This window comes from Onychostoma macrolepis, chromosome 22 (genome assembly GCF_012432095.1).
Source record: "Onychostoma macrolepis isolate SWU-2019 chromosome 22, ASM1243209v1, whole genome shotgun sequence".
Lineage (NCBI taxonomy): Eukaryota > Metazoa > Chordata > Actinopteri > Cypriniformes > Cyprinidae > Onychostoma > Onychostoma macrolepis.
Window position 1 is genome coordinate 12,783,521 of NC_081176.1, and position 14,532 is coordinate 12,798,052.

At 44.5% G+C, this 14,532-nt stretch overlaps 1 protein-coding gene across 2 annotated transcripts in view; it reads left to right on the plus strand.

Moving 5' to 3' along the window:
- LOC131529786 (uncharacterized) overlaps window positions 1–14,532 on the plus strand; it is a 137,930-nt gene that overhangs the window by 13,110 nt on the left and 110,288 nt on the right. For both annotated transcript variants that reach the window (XM_058759681.1, XM_058759682.1), the window contains exons 5-7: window positions 92–196; window positions 6,480–6,584; window positions 7,488–7,592. In XM_058759681.1, coding sequence (XP_058615664.1) covers window positions 92–196; window positions 6,480–6,584; window positions 7,488–7,592 — 315 coding nt within the window. The remainder of the gene's footprint in view (window positions 1–91; window positions 197–6,479; window positions 6,585–7,487; window positions 7,593–14,532) is intronic.

Sequence of the window (14,532 nt, forward strand, 5' to 3'; positions counted from 1 at the left end):
GGAGTGAGAACGTGTTGGCACATTTTTTTTTTTTGTGTAGAATGAATGGTTTGTAAAAGTCACTCTCTCTCTCTGCTCTTTGTGTCCTTAGAGAAAGATCAGGCTCAGATGTGTTCAGCTCTGTGTCTGTGAAGAGTAACTGGTCAAAGGATGAGCCACCGAAATTCAGTGAGAAAAAAACATCATCTACCAAAAGGTATTTTGTGTGTTTTGCATTACAGCGTAACATTAGCTAAATTTAACGAAAAGTCAATTCAACTGCAAGCAGATTGTTTAACTAATAAAGAGTAATGTAAATATGTTTGACTTTGCTGTGCTTTGATTAAATCAAGGTGCATTTGTCCATCAGTGTCTGTATTAGGTGCTTTAGGTGCAAAATTGTACCATAGGAATGCACTATTATGCTATATGAATAGTACATAAATTTGTCATAGACACACGAAATAGCATTTAACTAACTGGCTACTAAAGCCAGCATTGGCATTTGTTTACGTCCTTGATAAAACCTCATATATTACGTCTGAAATTATACATGCAAATACATTTAAAATTATGGAATCTTACTTACAGGTTGTGGCCCAACAACTGCTGCCTCTGGTTTTAAAGTTGGAACCGCTCCATGTTTTAGTAATAGTTTCTGTGTGAATCCAGCATTGAACTCGTGTAGATTCTGGAAGCTGTCTTCCGTAAAATGCGCAGCACAGAGAGCTAAATTAGGATTGTAATTGTCAGGAACATAATCAAACATAAATTTTAACCATTGTTGACGAACTACAGCATTCGTAGGAAGTCCGAACACAGAAGACCTGACAGCTGGGTGACACCGTTTCGACGGCATGGCTACAACTCTCCACTATAACTCTTCCTCTTCGACAAAGCCGCAGAACATGGCCTTGCCCCCTTTTTTGCATGTTCCGGAGGGAGGGGTTGATGCAAATTTATGGGTTTATTACGAATGCAACCCGGGAAGTATCTTGTTGTAGTCCCATATGAGTTGTTTTTGTAGGCATTAAACTTCCTGATTTTTAAAAGACGATATCTCCGCTTACGTTGAACTTTCAGCGCAGCAACTTTGCAGATACTGTTCATGCACCAACAGCAACGTTACACACTATTTAAAATGAAAAAAGTGAAATCGCAGTAAACCATCCCTTTAACTCGATTTTTCTCAAAAATAGATCTGCTGCCTCTATTGCCTTCAAACGGCCGTAGCTCAGTCATTTTTTTATCCGATTCCAACAAGTCATATATCATTTTGAAGGTATTTTAATGGAGAATGTGAGAATAAAAAGAACTCATTTTTATCAAATTTGTGCATTCCGACTCATTTTGCCAGAACGGGTCACATATGTCAATATATTCTGTTACACCAAATACACAAAATAATGATCTTTAAAATAGCATCATATGACCCCTTTAAATCCTCCTTGCCACCATCAAGATATTTAGCAGAAATATACAGAAATTGAGTAAAGTTATCAAACATTAAATAATAAACTAAATACAGATGAATCATTAAAGCTATATGAGTTATTGATTTCCTCTCTCAACTCTCTTTACCTTTTCTTAAAGTCTCTACTAATGAGTTGATTCGAGTCTGTTAGATGAGGGAGACAGTGCTGGCATGCTCCAGAACAGTTTGGAAAACCATTTCAGAGACATGTTCCTAAATGTGACTCATATATAACATATTACATGCATGAACAGTTTTAAGGCAGCTTTTAATATTTTTTGGTATCTTCATGACTTAACTGACCACGACATTGCATGCATGTAGTTTCATTCGCACTTTGATATGAAATGATAAAGGCTACTGTCACGTCCCTGGACTGTCTTGTGTGTGTTTTGCTCCCCATGTGTGCCCTGTGACCTAGTTTCTGTCTCCCCTTGATTGTTTAATTTGATGCCAGGTGTGTCTCCTTAGTTCACTGATTGTCTTGTCTTTATAAACCCCAGTCCTTTCAGTTAGTGTTTGTCGGTCTTTAAGTGTCTACGTAAGTGTCTACCCTACCTGTGATCTGTGTTCCTGTCTATATATTAAACTCCCGTGTTGCTAATTCCTCGTCTTCTCGTTCCTGGTTCCCGGGCTCCCCCGTGAGTTGTGACAGAAAGACCGACCTATACAGTAACCTCCGTGTTTGTACCCTCCGTTTTGTTTCCGTTTTTACCCAGTGTTTTTTCTTTCCGTTGTGCATCTATGGATCCCTATGTTCGGCCCGAATTCCTCCTCCTCCTGCTGGAGCAGGGGAACGATCTCGAGGACCACACCAGACTATTCCTGATGATAGCTAATGACACCAGCTACCCGGACGGCACGCTCTGCTCATTCTACAACGCAAGTCTGAACACCGCGTGCAGGCGCTGTCGTCCGAGGATGGTCCTCGAGAGGATTTCGCCGCCGTGGAGTGGATTCTGGTGAAAGCGGATCACCCTCACCGTCTCTCCCGAGGATGATCTCGCCAGATCCACTCCAGACCCAGAGCCCAGCCCACCAACTCCCAGCGATGCACGGAGCATCAGCCCGAGCCCACCGATGACGGAGAGCCATTCCCGCCGCGATCTGCGAGCCAGCGCGGCTTGGCGACTGGCGGAAGATCGCCCGGAAGTTGAGCCCAACACGTCAGATCAGGTGCGAGCGGCGGCGGTGCCCATCGCGAGGAGCCAACCGTGGACGGTGTGAGCGCGGTGGAGCTCCGCCCCTGCATCACGGCTGAGGATGAGCTGATCATCTATCTGGGGCTGCTGGACATGGAGGAGGATTTACTGGACTGGGAAAGCGGATCTGGAGGTCAACGTTTCCCTTCACCAGCCGCCGTTCGCGGTCCAGGAAAACCCGCCGGCAGAGAGTATGGCAAGCCCGCCGGCAGAGAGTATGGCAAGCCCGCCGGCAGAGAGTATGGCAAGCCCGCCGGCAGAGAGTATGGCAAGCCCACCAGAGCCGGCCCTCGCAAGAGCCCGCCAGTGCCTGCCCTCGCAGAGCCCGCCAGTGCCTGCCCTCGCAAGAGCCCGCCAGTGCCTGCCCTCGCGAAACCCGCCAGTGCCTGCCCTCGCAAGAGCCCGCCAGTGCCTGCCCTCGCAAGAGCCCGCCAGTGCCTGCCCTCGCAAGAGCCCTCTAGAGTCTCCGCTGGTTCCGTCCAGCACAGCGCTTCAGCGCCCCCAGTGCCTGCGCCAGAAGGCGCTCCCAAGAAGTCTCCGCTGGTTCCGTCCAGCACAGCGCTTCAGCGCCCCCAGTGCCTGCGCCAGAAGGCGCTCCCAAGAGTCTCCGCTGGTTCCGTCCAGCACAGCGCTCGGCGCCCCCAGTGCCTGCGCCAGAAGGCGCTCCCAAGAAGTCTCCGCTGGTTCCGTCCAGCACAGCGCTTCAGAGCGCCCCCAGTGCCTGCGCCAGAAGGCGCTCCCAAGTCTCCGCTGGTTCCGTCCAGCACAGCGCTTCAGCGCCCCCAGTGCCTGCGCCAAGAAGGCGCTCCCAGAGTCTCCGCTGGTTCCGTCCAGCACAGCGCTTCCAGCGCCCCCAGTGCCTACACCAGAAGGCGCCTCCCTGTCTCCAGCTGCAAGAGCGCCTCCCTGTCTCCAGCGCTGCCAGGCGCCTCCCTGTCTCAGCTGCCAGGCGCCCCCAAGTGTCCGCGCTTCAAGAGCGCCCCCAGTGCCGGCCCCTCGCAGTGCCCCCAGTGCCTGCGCCACGGCGCTTCCAAGAGTCCCGCTGGTCCCGTCCAGCACCGCGCTGCCAAGCGCCCCCAGTGCCTGCACCAAGAAGGCGCCTCCTGTCTCCAGCGCTGCAAGCGCCTCCCTGTCTCCAGCTGCAAGGCGCCTCCCTGTCTCCAGCGCTGCCAGGCGCCCCCAAGTGTCCGCGCTTCAAGGCGCCCCCAGTGCCGGCCCTCGCAAATGCCCACCCTCCCACCCGCTCCTGCCTCCTCCACCGCTGTCGTCTGGCAGCCCCTCTGCTCGCCCTCAGCCCACCATCAATACGGTGCGAGCCCCACAGGACTGCCATCCTCCAGCATCACCGGGGCTGGAGTATCCTCACCTCCGCCTCCAACCTCCTCGGCCCGGACTCTGCCTCGGCCCGTTGACCCAGCGGCTCCACCTCGGCTCCTAGCTCCCTCGCCTCCACCGTCACCCGTCGATCCTCCAGCTCCACCAGGCTCCCTCGTCCCTCCGGCTCCGCCTTGGTCGGGCGTCGACCCGCCATCGCCTCAGGACTCCGCTCCTCCGCTGCACCTCGCCGCTCCGTCCCACCGGCTCAGTTGGGCTCCTTCCTCCCGCCAGCTCCACCTTGGTCCTCAGTCGCTCCGGCTCCGCCCGCGGATCTCCGGAGCTCCGCCCGCCTCGTCGCCAGAGCACTCTGCTCCACCTTGGCCCCGGATCCTCGGCATTCCCTGGCTCGTCGGCTCTCCGTCTCCGCCTCGGGCTCCTCCACCACCTGCTCCGCCGCCGTTGGTCGGCCCCCTGGAGTCGGAGGCCATTCCTCCTCCATGGCTCCTCCCTCCGTCGGCTCCACCGTGGGCCATCATCATGGCTGTGGCCTGGGTCCGGCCAGGCTCCTCCTGCTCCGGGTCCCTCCTGTCTCTTCCCTGGCTCCTCCCTCCTTCGTTGCCTCCCTGGTCTCTGTCTGCCGACCTCCTCCCGGTGGTCCGTCCTCCTCCTGAGCCTCCGCCATGGTTCCCACCGTTCCCCCCTCTGTTGTTCCACAGTGCGAGGGCGCACCTTCCGGGAGGGGGGAGTAATGTCACGTCCCTGGACTGTCTTGTGTGTGTTTTGCTCCCCATGTGTGCCCTGTGACCTAGTTTCTGTCTCCCCTTGATTGTTTAATTTGATGCCAGGTGTGTCTCCTTAGTTCACTGATTGTCTTGTCTTTATAAACCCCAGTCCTTTCAGTTAGTGTTTGTCGGTCTTTAAGTGTCTACGTAAGTGTCTACCCTACCTGTGATCTGTGTTCCTGTCTATATATTAAACTCCCGTGTTGCTAATTCCTCGTCTTCTCGTTCCTGGTTCCCGGGCTCCCCCGTGAGTTGTGACAGCTACAGCGCGCCGGTGCCTTTGTGCATGCAATTGAAGATCACACGCTACAAACACATGCAACACGTTCTCACTCCCGACTCGTCACATATTGAAGCTTGGTCAGGACCCTTTGGCATCACTTTTTGAGGGACAGGGTATCTCTTTAGCATCATTTTTCGACGTGCAGGGTCCTCTGTTGCTTTAAATAAGAAACCCTTGGCGTCAATATGCTGACGCAAAAGGTACTTGGAATTTTATCGTCATGATTAAACTATATGTTGGGTATATTAAATTATATTATTGCATATATGTTGAGGTGTGACTTTTTTTCAATGTAAACAGTCACAACAGTTTTATTTATATTACATTATTTACATGTAACCTGCCCCTAAACCTACCATCTGTCAATAAAACACAAGATATAACAGGCAGATACAACTACCGTCTTTATTTATTCAAACAGTATTAATATTCCAAATCTTCTGAGGCAAAAGGTTTGATTTGTGAGAGGAATAGACACGATCGCTGTCTCCGTCCGCCATAAAGCTCTTCCTGTGTGCTGCAGTCTGTGCGCAAATTTAAAAAATGCCACCAGAAGAAGCCTTACGTCAGCTTTGGTTGTGACATGCTATTGGCTTTTGTATGTCTCGTGGCCTGTTGCGTCATTCTACAGAACGGGTGTATGCTTTTGAATGAGATGTGAGTGTGTTAACGGACCGGGAACATTTTCAGTGATTTAAAACCTTATGTTTTACTCTCTTCTTCGCATAAAGACATTGTATGGCTTCAGAAGGACTTGGAATGCGACACGACTTGTTTGTAATGCTTTTATACTGCTTGTTATGGTCAGTTTTTGCAATAAATACCTGTGACTGCACTTATATTTGCCTGTTACGTGTTTTATATTGTTCAGAGGTGGCTAGGTTTAGGGTAGTGGTGGGGTTAGGTGCTCCAATGAAAGTATACATTTATATAAAATGATTTCTATTTTTACAAATGCATGCAAACCACTAAATTAAGACAAAGAACTGAAAATATCGGAGGACCCTGCACATCAAAAAATGGCTAAAGGGGTACCTTGAGCGTCAAAAAGCGACGCCATGTGGTCCTGACCAAGCTTCAATATGTGATGAGTTGGGAGTGAGAACGTGTTGGCACATACCGTTTCCACGCTCGTTTGACTCACGCCTGGTGCTGAAGTGAAGTTGAAGCATGCGCAGTTATGAGTGAGGTGGACAACCCAAGGCTCTGCCCCTGCGTTAACGGCGTGAAATATTATTAACGCGTTAAACTGAAAAAAATAATCGCCTACGCGTTAACACGCTAATTTTGACAGCAGTAGTAGGAATACAGTATAATGTATGATGTTTAATGTGAATATGATTATATGTATTTAATGGGGTTTTTTTTGTGTTTTTTTTTTTTTTGTGTAGAATGAATGGTTTGTAAAAGTCACTCTCTCTCTCTGCTCTTTGTGTCCTTAGAGAAAGATCAGACTCAGATGTGTTCAGCTCTGTGTCTGTGAAGAGTAACTGGTCAAAGGATGAGCCACCGAAATTCAGTGAGAAAAAAACATCATCTACCAAAAGGTATTTTGTGTGTTTTGCATTACAGCGTAACATTAGCTAAATTTAACGAAAAGTCAATTCAACTGCAAGCAGATTATTTAACTAATAAAGAGTAATGTAAATATGTTTGACTTTGCTGTGCTTTGATTAAATCAAGGTGCATTTGTCCATCAGTGTCTGTATTAGGTGCTTTAGGTGCAAAATTGTACCATAGGAATGCACTATTATGCTATATGAATAGTACATAAATTCAACATGGAGAAGCCTCTTTTATAAAGTTTGTGTTATCACCTTGTAATCAGTTGCATTGCGTGTGGTACCGCTAAACTTGCTTTGCTGTCTATGCAGATGGTGGTTAGCTCAGTATCACTCAGATTCAAAGCAAATCTTTCTTTCTTTCTTTCTTGCATCTTTGTCTACAGTATATGCACACTTTCTCCTCCTTTTTCCAGTTTTATATGTATCTATGCAGGCTACACTATGCATTATTTACAAAAGGGTTAAATATAAACATGATATTTTAAAATAAAAAAAAACAACTGCTTGTTTATCGTTTTTGCACAGACCAAATGTTAACTGGTTTAAGGAACATGCACTCAACTGAACGAAGTAATTATATTTTTCTGCTGCAGCTCACTTTTGTGTCCTCCTGTATGTCTTGTGTTTTGTCCATAGAAATGCATTATACACTACTGTAAATTGACATGACCGGCGGATGTTTTCTGTCGACACATTTAATCGATTATTTTCATTTTTGATTATAAATTACTTTACCAATTAGATGATGCAGTCCTACCATCAATGCATAGTCATGAGAAAGATAAAAGCACGGCTATGCTGCATGTAATTATATTAAGTCTCATAATAAGACTGATGAATCTCCTGTAGTAAAGTGTTTTTTCTTGCTGTTCTTTGTGTCATTAGTGTAAGATCAGGCTTGTGTGTGTCCAGCTCTCCATCTGTGAAGAGTGACCGGTCAAAAGATGAACCCCCGAAATTCAGTGAGAAAAAAACATCATCTGTCAAAAGGTATTTCTTTATTTTAAAAAATAAAAGATTTCACTGAAATTTTGGGAGTAGGGTTAAGATTTATCATGATACTACTACTGGTTAATATAACACTACTTGTTAATATAATGCAAGTTCCTGACAAAAGAAGAAATGCGGGCGACTTTCTTGTTATTGTAAAACAGCAGGATTTGCTCTGGCAGACTGGAAGTTTTTGGTAATCACATTCAGGTAGAATAATAGATAGCTTAAGTCACCCTTCCTATCAATAATTGAATAATTGATTTGATTAAATTTATTAACTCATAGCAGAACTGTGTGATTGATTATCAGGGCTTGAAATTAATTTATGTGCAAGAGAGAGGTTAATCCAATGCAGCGTTCATGACATGACAAATGAGTCATAGTTAATGATAAGAACAAGATAGCTAGCAACATAGACTATTGTAAGGGTTCAAGCTAACATAACTATGTAGCAGGGACATCTCTGATTTTTGTTTTAGTAAACAAAACCTTTATATTTTCTGTTCAGTTAGATTTATCAAATGTGTAAAATTACCAGCATATTAAATTTCACATCTATACATTTAAAAAAAGAAATGAATACATTTGAACCACTGATCTGGAATGACCATTAACTTTTACACTTTGTAAGTGCACATTTCTGAGGAGGACTAGAGAGAGCATGTGCAGATATCAGTAACAAAGGAATTTCCTGTAGTAGCTAGATAGCTTAAGTCACCCTTCCTATCAAAAAGAGTTGAGAAATTAAACTGATTTAATTTATTTGATTAAATTTATTAACTCATAGCAGAACTGTGTGATTGATTATCAGGGCTTGAAATAAATTAATGTGCAAGAGAGAGGTTAATCCAATGCAGTGTTCATTATAAATAAGTCATAGTTAATGATAAGTACAAGATAGCTATAGCAACATAGACTATTGAAAAAAACGGCGGGCTCCACAACCACCAAAGGCTGCAGGCCCAGCTCTCCCTCCTCCTCCTGTGAGAGCTCTCCGACCGCTGCCACAACGCCAGGGCCCAAACCCTCCTCCATCAGCTGTAGGTGAACCAAAAACAACTGATAACAGCTCCCAGTGATGTGTTGGATCCACGCTATATTAGCAGCAACATTCACAAATGTTCACAGAACAAGTGGGAACCCAGTGTACCTGTAGCCTTCACTATTTCTGTTTTATCACGTGATAGAAAGTCTAAGGCCTTCTCAAGCTGTACGGCTGACCCATCTAATCTGCGGCCTATAATGGGTCAATCTAAGATTGCTGTAGAGACAAAATGTCATTCTATCAAGTTAGCATTTTTAAACATTCGCTCACTAAAAAAATAAATCATTTCTGATCAATGATTTAATAACCACAAACAACCTGGATTTTATGTTTCTAAATGAAACATGGCTTGAAGACAGCTGCAGTGCAACTGTCTTAAATGAAACAGCCCCTCCTAACTTTAATTTTATAAGTGTCTGCAGGACTGTTAGGAGAGGTGGAGGTGTAGCTGCTCTATTTAAAGATGTTTATCAATGCAAGAAATTGTCTTTTGGTCAGTATTTGTCTTTTGAATACCTATGTATTGTGCTGAAAGGTGCTCCATGCATTCTGTTTATCATTATTTACAGGCCTCCAAAATACTCTCCAGCCTTTGTTGAAGAGTTCACAGAACTGTTATCAAAATTTCCTCAGAGTTTGACTGTTTTACTATTGCAGGGGATTTTAATATTCACATAGATAATGCAGAAATCAAAACTACAAAAGAAATTATAACTGTTTTAAACACTTTTGACCTGATTGGTCAATCGCATGGACCCACACACAATCGTCGACACACTCTAGACTTACTCATCAGCAGAGGTCTAAACATTTCATCCATTGTTATTAAGGATGTAGCACTATCTGATCACTTCTGTATTTTCTTTGATATATTGATCTCTGTTACCACTGAATCTAGATCTGTCTCTGTCAGAAAGAGATGCATTAACAAGAACACTAGTGCGCTATTTATGAAGGCTATATCTTTAACACCAAGCATTTCTGCAGACTCTGTTGTTCTTCTCCTGGATTCACTTAACTCAAAAGTTAAGCATGTTATTGATGATATTGCTCCGGCAAGGGTCTGCAAGAACAATGGCAGACAAAAATCACCATGGAGAAAATCAGCAGCAGTTCAGAGTATGAAAAGACAATGCAGAAAAGCTGAGCGGATGTGGCGGAAGACAAAACCTGAAATTCACTATAGCATCTATAAAGACAGCCTTCATGGTTTCAATGTGGAAATAGCCACAGCTAGACAGACCTTCTTCTCAAACCTCATAAACAGTAACTTAAACAACACTCGCACTCTTTTTGCTACTGTGGAAAGACTGACAAACCCCCCCAAGTCAAATTCACAGTGAAATGCTCTCCGACAGCAAAGGCAAGTGACTGTGTCTGTTTTTGAAGCAATTGATAGCAAAATTTTGGAAGAAACAGTACAGCACCTTAAATCGTCAACATGCTATCTTGACACACTTCCCACAGCTTTATTCAAAAGTGTGCTTAACTGTTTAGAAGCAGATCTCTTAGAAGTTGTGAACACTTCGCTACTTTCTGGGACTTTTCCAAACTCCCTGAAAACTGCAGTTGTTAAGCCCCTTCTGAAAAAGCACAATCTTGATAACACAATGTTGAGCAACTATAGACCAATATCAAATCTTCCTTTCATAGGTAAGATTATTGAAAAGGTAGTTAGTTCCCCTTCAGGAACTCGAGCTGCGTCCGAAGACGCTATGGTAACGCCTTCAGCGTGACCACGCTCTGAATCATATGTGTAATCAGTCCAAAGGATGGGCGAGACGTCACGGACAGGGTGACGTAATGACCAGCTGGTATAAAAGCATGTGCGGTGGAACCAGCGTCAGCTTTCTGTCTTTCAGCAAGTTCTCTGTGTGTCTGTCAGTTTGATCGTGTTTTATCAGTCTTATTTGGTGTTGTTTGTCTAAAAAGCCAAGCACATGTAACATCTGCTTATGATCCTTGATGGTCATTGGGACTTTATGGCTTAAGGGACCCTTCTAGCCTTTTGACTTTTGCATATAAATTACTGACCTGGCCTCAGCGTTTACATTTATATGGGTACTAAATTGCAGATGGTCTTTATCACTATCAAAAGGATGCAAAAGGATCGACTAAGTGTCCTTATCAAGCTTCAAAAACATTCCACAGAAGGGGGGGGGGTGACCCCCCGGACCAGACTAGTCTGTCTCCACGATTTCAAATACACATCACACCCACACACCTAAAGACATTTTCTCTATTTAGGCCATAATTAAGCAGTTATAAATGTATCTGGTATATGCATGTGTTGTTTGTATGTTTCCTTATTATATTAGCCTAGTTACCACTCGTTATTCGTATTAGTAAGCTCTAAACACTCATATTTAGAGGTATGAAGGTATCTCTGGTTTAATACCTTTCAGATGTCTCTTTCTTGATATCAAAATGATCTGCTCTTTGTTCCTCACACAATGATGTACACTATGTGATCATGAAATGCATCACACTATTTTTACTGTACTGTGGGGAAAATTACACCAGTCTCCAGATCAGTCGTAAAACATGCAAACGAGGTGTCAAGTGGGACACAGAAACATTTTCCCGCTGAAACTATGAGCCTTGTTATTGGTCAAACTAACCAAAATGGGTGTTACAGGGAAACAGATAAAACTTCTCCCACACCAAAAGTGGTGATGAATGATGAAGCTTTCACTCCTAAAGGAATCCACCAGGAATCTACGCATTATACATGCACCAGGATGCTTTACCCAGCACCCACAAAACCCATGCAAGTAACCGCTTGTTAACTATCTAGATGCGCTTCTAGGCTTCGACCCCTTTTAATTAAGGTGATGTGATTATCTAATGGTTCATAACAGGTTGTTGTTAGCTGATGTTAAATTCCTGCCATACTCTCTCTTGCGCGCGAGCGCTCTCTCTCTCTCTCTCTCTCTCTCTCTCTCCGTGCCTTCCTTACGTTGGCATCCATGTTTAATGTGTGTATGTCTGTGTCTAGTTCTGTTACATGTTCCCCTGTAGTGTAGTTTAATAAACATCCATCTGTATGCACACTTGGTAGTCTGTGTCTGCTGCTCTCAGAACGAAGTCACTTTAACGTCCGGTCTTGCTACAATGCTCGGAGCAATGCTTCAGTAAGGAAATTATTTGTCGTGACCAGAGGAATAATTTTCCTTAGACTCAATAGAAGGGTCCGTACTGCGGACGAACTAATCATTTTATTGTACTATTAATACTACAGCTAATTCCTGAAGATGGATATATAATTGATAACCCGTTATGATTAATTATGTTCATCTCATAAAGCAAATATGCTACAGATGGTGGAGAATGCGGGCAACGTTTTAAACCTAGTTCTGTGAGCAGACTCAGTAACAATTATGTGTTTCTTATGTGTGTTTATTCAAACTATCCAACTGCGTTGGTGTTCCGATGCCATACAACTAGACTATTACTCCCGTGGGTTTAACCATTAGCGTAGCTAACTAATGCTTGCCCCCTCGCCCGATCACGGAGCAACATTAATCTTACTGCAGGTCAGTGACGGATTAATGATAATCGGGAGTCTTAAAATCTTGATCAAGTAGTTGTTGCAACAACCGCATAAGTCCCATATATCTGGCGAAGAAATCCCAGACCGGCAGCGCGTATAAATATATATATATAAATATTTTTTATATTAAAGTTATGATCTTGGGCGAAGAATCCCCATTTTCAGTTTTGAACAGCATAAGTCCCATATATCTGGCGAAGAAATCCCAGACCGGCAGCGCGTATAAATATATATATAAATATTGTTTATATTAAAGTTATGATCTTGGGCGAAGAATCCCCATTTTCAGTTTTGAACAGCATAAGTCCCATATCCAACTAGTAAATGTCAGATCGGCAGCGCATAGAGTTTTAGATTAAATCTATTTGATATTGGGTAAAGAAAATCCCCACTTTCGGGTTTCGTTGTAAACCGCGTAAGTCTCTCCTGAACAGATAAAATCTCTTCAGGACAGCGGCTTAAATTTTAGCTGTGTGATTTAAAAAAAAAAAAAAATCTCACTACAGTATTTCATCTGCTTATTGTCGCGTATCATTGCATTCATATTAATCCACTGATGTGATGCAATTGGTCGATTTAAGGGTGTAATGTTTTGCCATTGTCTGTGAAGTGAACGCGCTGTGTAAGTTATGAATGAAGTGTGAACGACAGGTCACGTCTGGCTGAGCGAGAGATTCCCATGCATGTTTACATCTGGCTCAAGTGCTTCGCGCACACCGGTTGTTAAGCGTGCATTGGTTTCTTAGCAACGTCTGACCCCGGAAGGCGATAGCGAGCTCTTTCGGTTCAAACTCAAGACAGCGCATACGTCACAGACTAATGTAAACAGACCATCGCATGTAGCCGAAGCTACTGCGCTAACGGCCCTACATGGATAGATGTACCTCAGCTACCTCAGCTGCTAGCATCCGACTGACACTTAGAGACAGTGTGTGTAAAATGTAACAGTACCCCTACCTCTACAGTTTCTTTCTGTCCCACCTTCTGCTTGGCTATCGATTACTTTGGTCTCCCACACATGCTTTGGTTGATTTGTGTATTTTATTTTACCGTGTTATTTGCAGCAATTATTTATTTATTTTATTTTGGCTTATTTTATTTCATCTACTCCAGTCTTAAGTCTAGCTACACCCATTGAGCAAAATTGAATTTACTTAGATTTTAAATCTATTTAAAACAATCTTCCATTTACTTTCCTACGCAATTAGGACATTTTAACTTTGTTTTCAATTTTCAATTTTATTTTGTTACCCTTTTCCTCTCCTTCCTCTATAGGCATAGGTAATGCTAGCCACTGCGGTGCACAATGAGCCTCCAAATCTATTACTGGCCCACCGTCACACGTCTGATTCCCTTGCTCATTGGCATCAAGCTGCTTCATCCTAGACGCTTAATCTTTCTGTTGTCCCCTCTCAATGTTCCCTGTTAGGTAGCATGCCCCCTTGGTGCTTGGCAGTAAGCTGACGAGTTATCCATGGGGAATTCTCGGGACTGGACCTGCCTGCCTGACCTACCCGACATGTACTGGGGGCGCCTCGGATACCTCTGGCCCTGTACTCCGGTGGCAACACGCAGCACGACATCAGCAATGGGGTACCTCAAGTGTTGTATCAACCATACTGACTGACACATAAGGGCAATTTTGGTTAATTATCCTGTGAAGTTACGGTGGTCCACCCTTTTGAGAGGAGCGAACTCATCCATAGTTCGAGGCCCAAAGGGGTCCGTGTAACTTGGGACCCACAGGCGAAACCCAATTTTGGCTGTGCCAGCTAGTCGTTGAGCCTCCCTCACTTGAGTGATGCAACATTGTGCCAAAAGGCATTGCTGTTTGAGTGGTTGCCACCGGGTGCCATGGGTGCGAGTGATCAGGAGCCCCTGCAGTTGCGTGCTCGGGAGAGTCAAGGGACGGCCCAACCACTGGGGCTCACCCGAGTGACCTCAGCTCATCACCAAGCCTAACAACACCTAAGATATAGCCATTCACTCAATATGAAATGTGAAGAGGACTAGAGAGCCTCTCTGCTTTAGCATGCTTGGTCTGTCCAGCTATCTCTCCCATCACCTCCCTAGGCAGTACAAGAGCCCCGCTCTGCAGTCCTTGTCACAGCCCCTAGAGGTGGTAGTAAGCCCTTGATTTCCCACTATTCCTTTCTAAATTTGAACTTTGATTTGTTTTATTAATTTTGGTTCTGTTTGTTTTGGTTGTTTTTGTGTGCCCGGAGACCGAACCTGTTTGAACCATCAGAAAATACTTGGTAATAACATTGATAAACCAAATAGCCTAAGTCATTAAATGACCCCTAGGTTATCACCCATCAACAGTGTTACCCATAGTT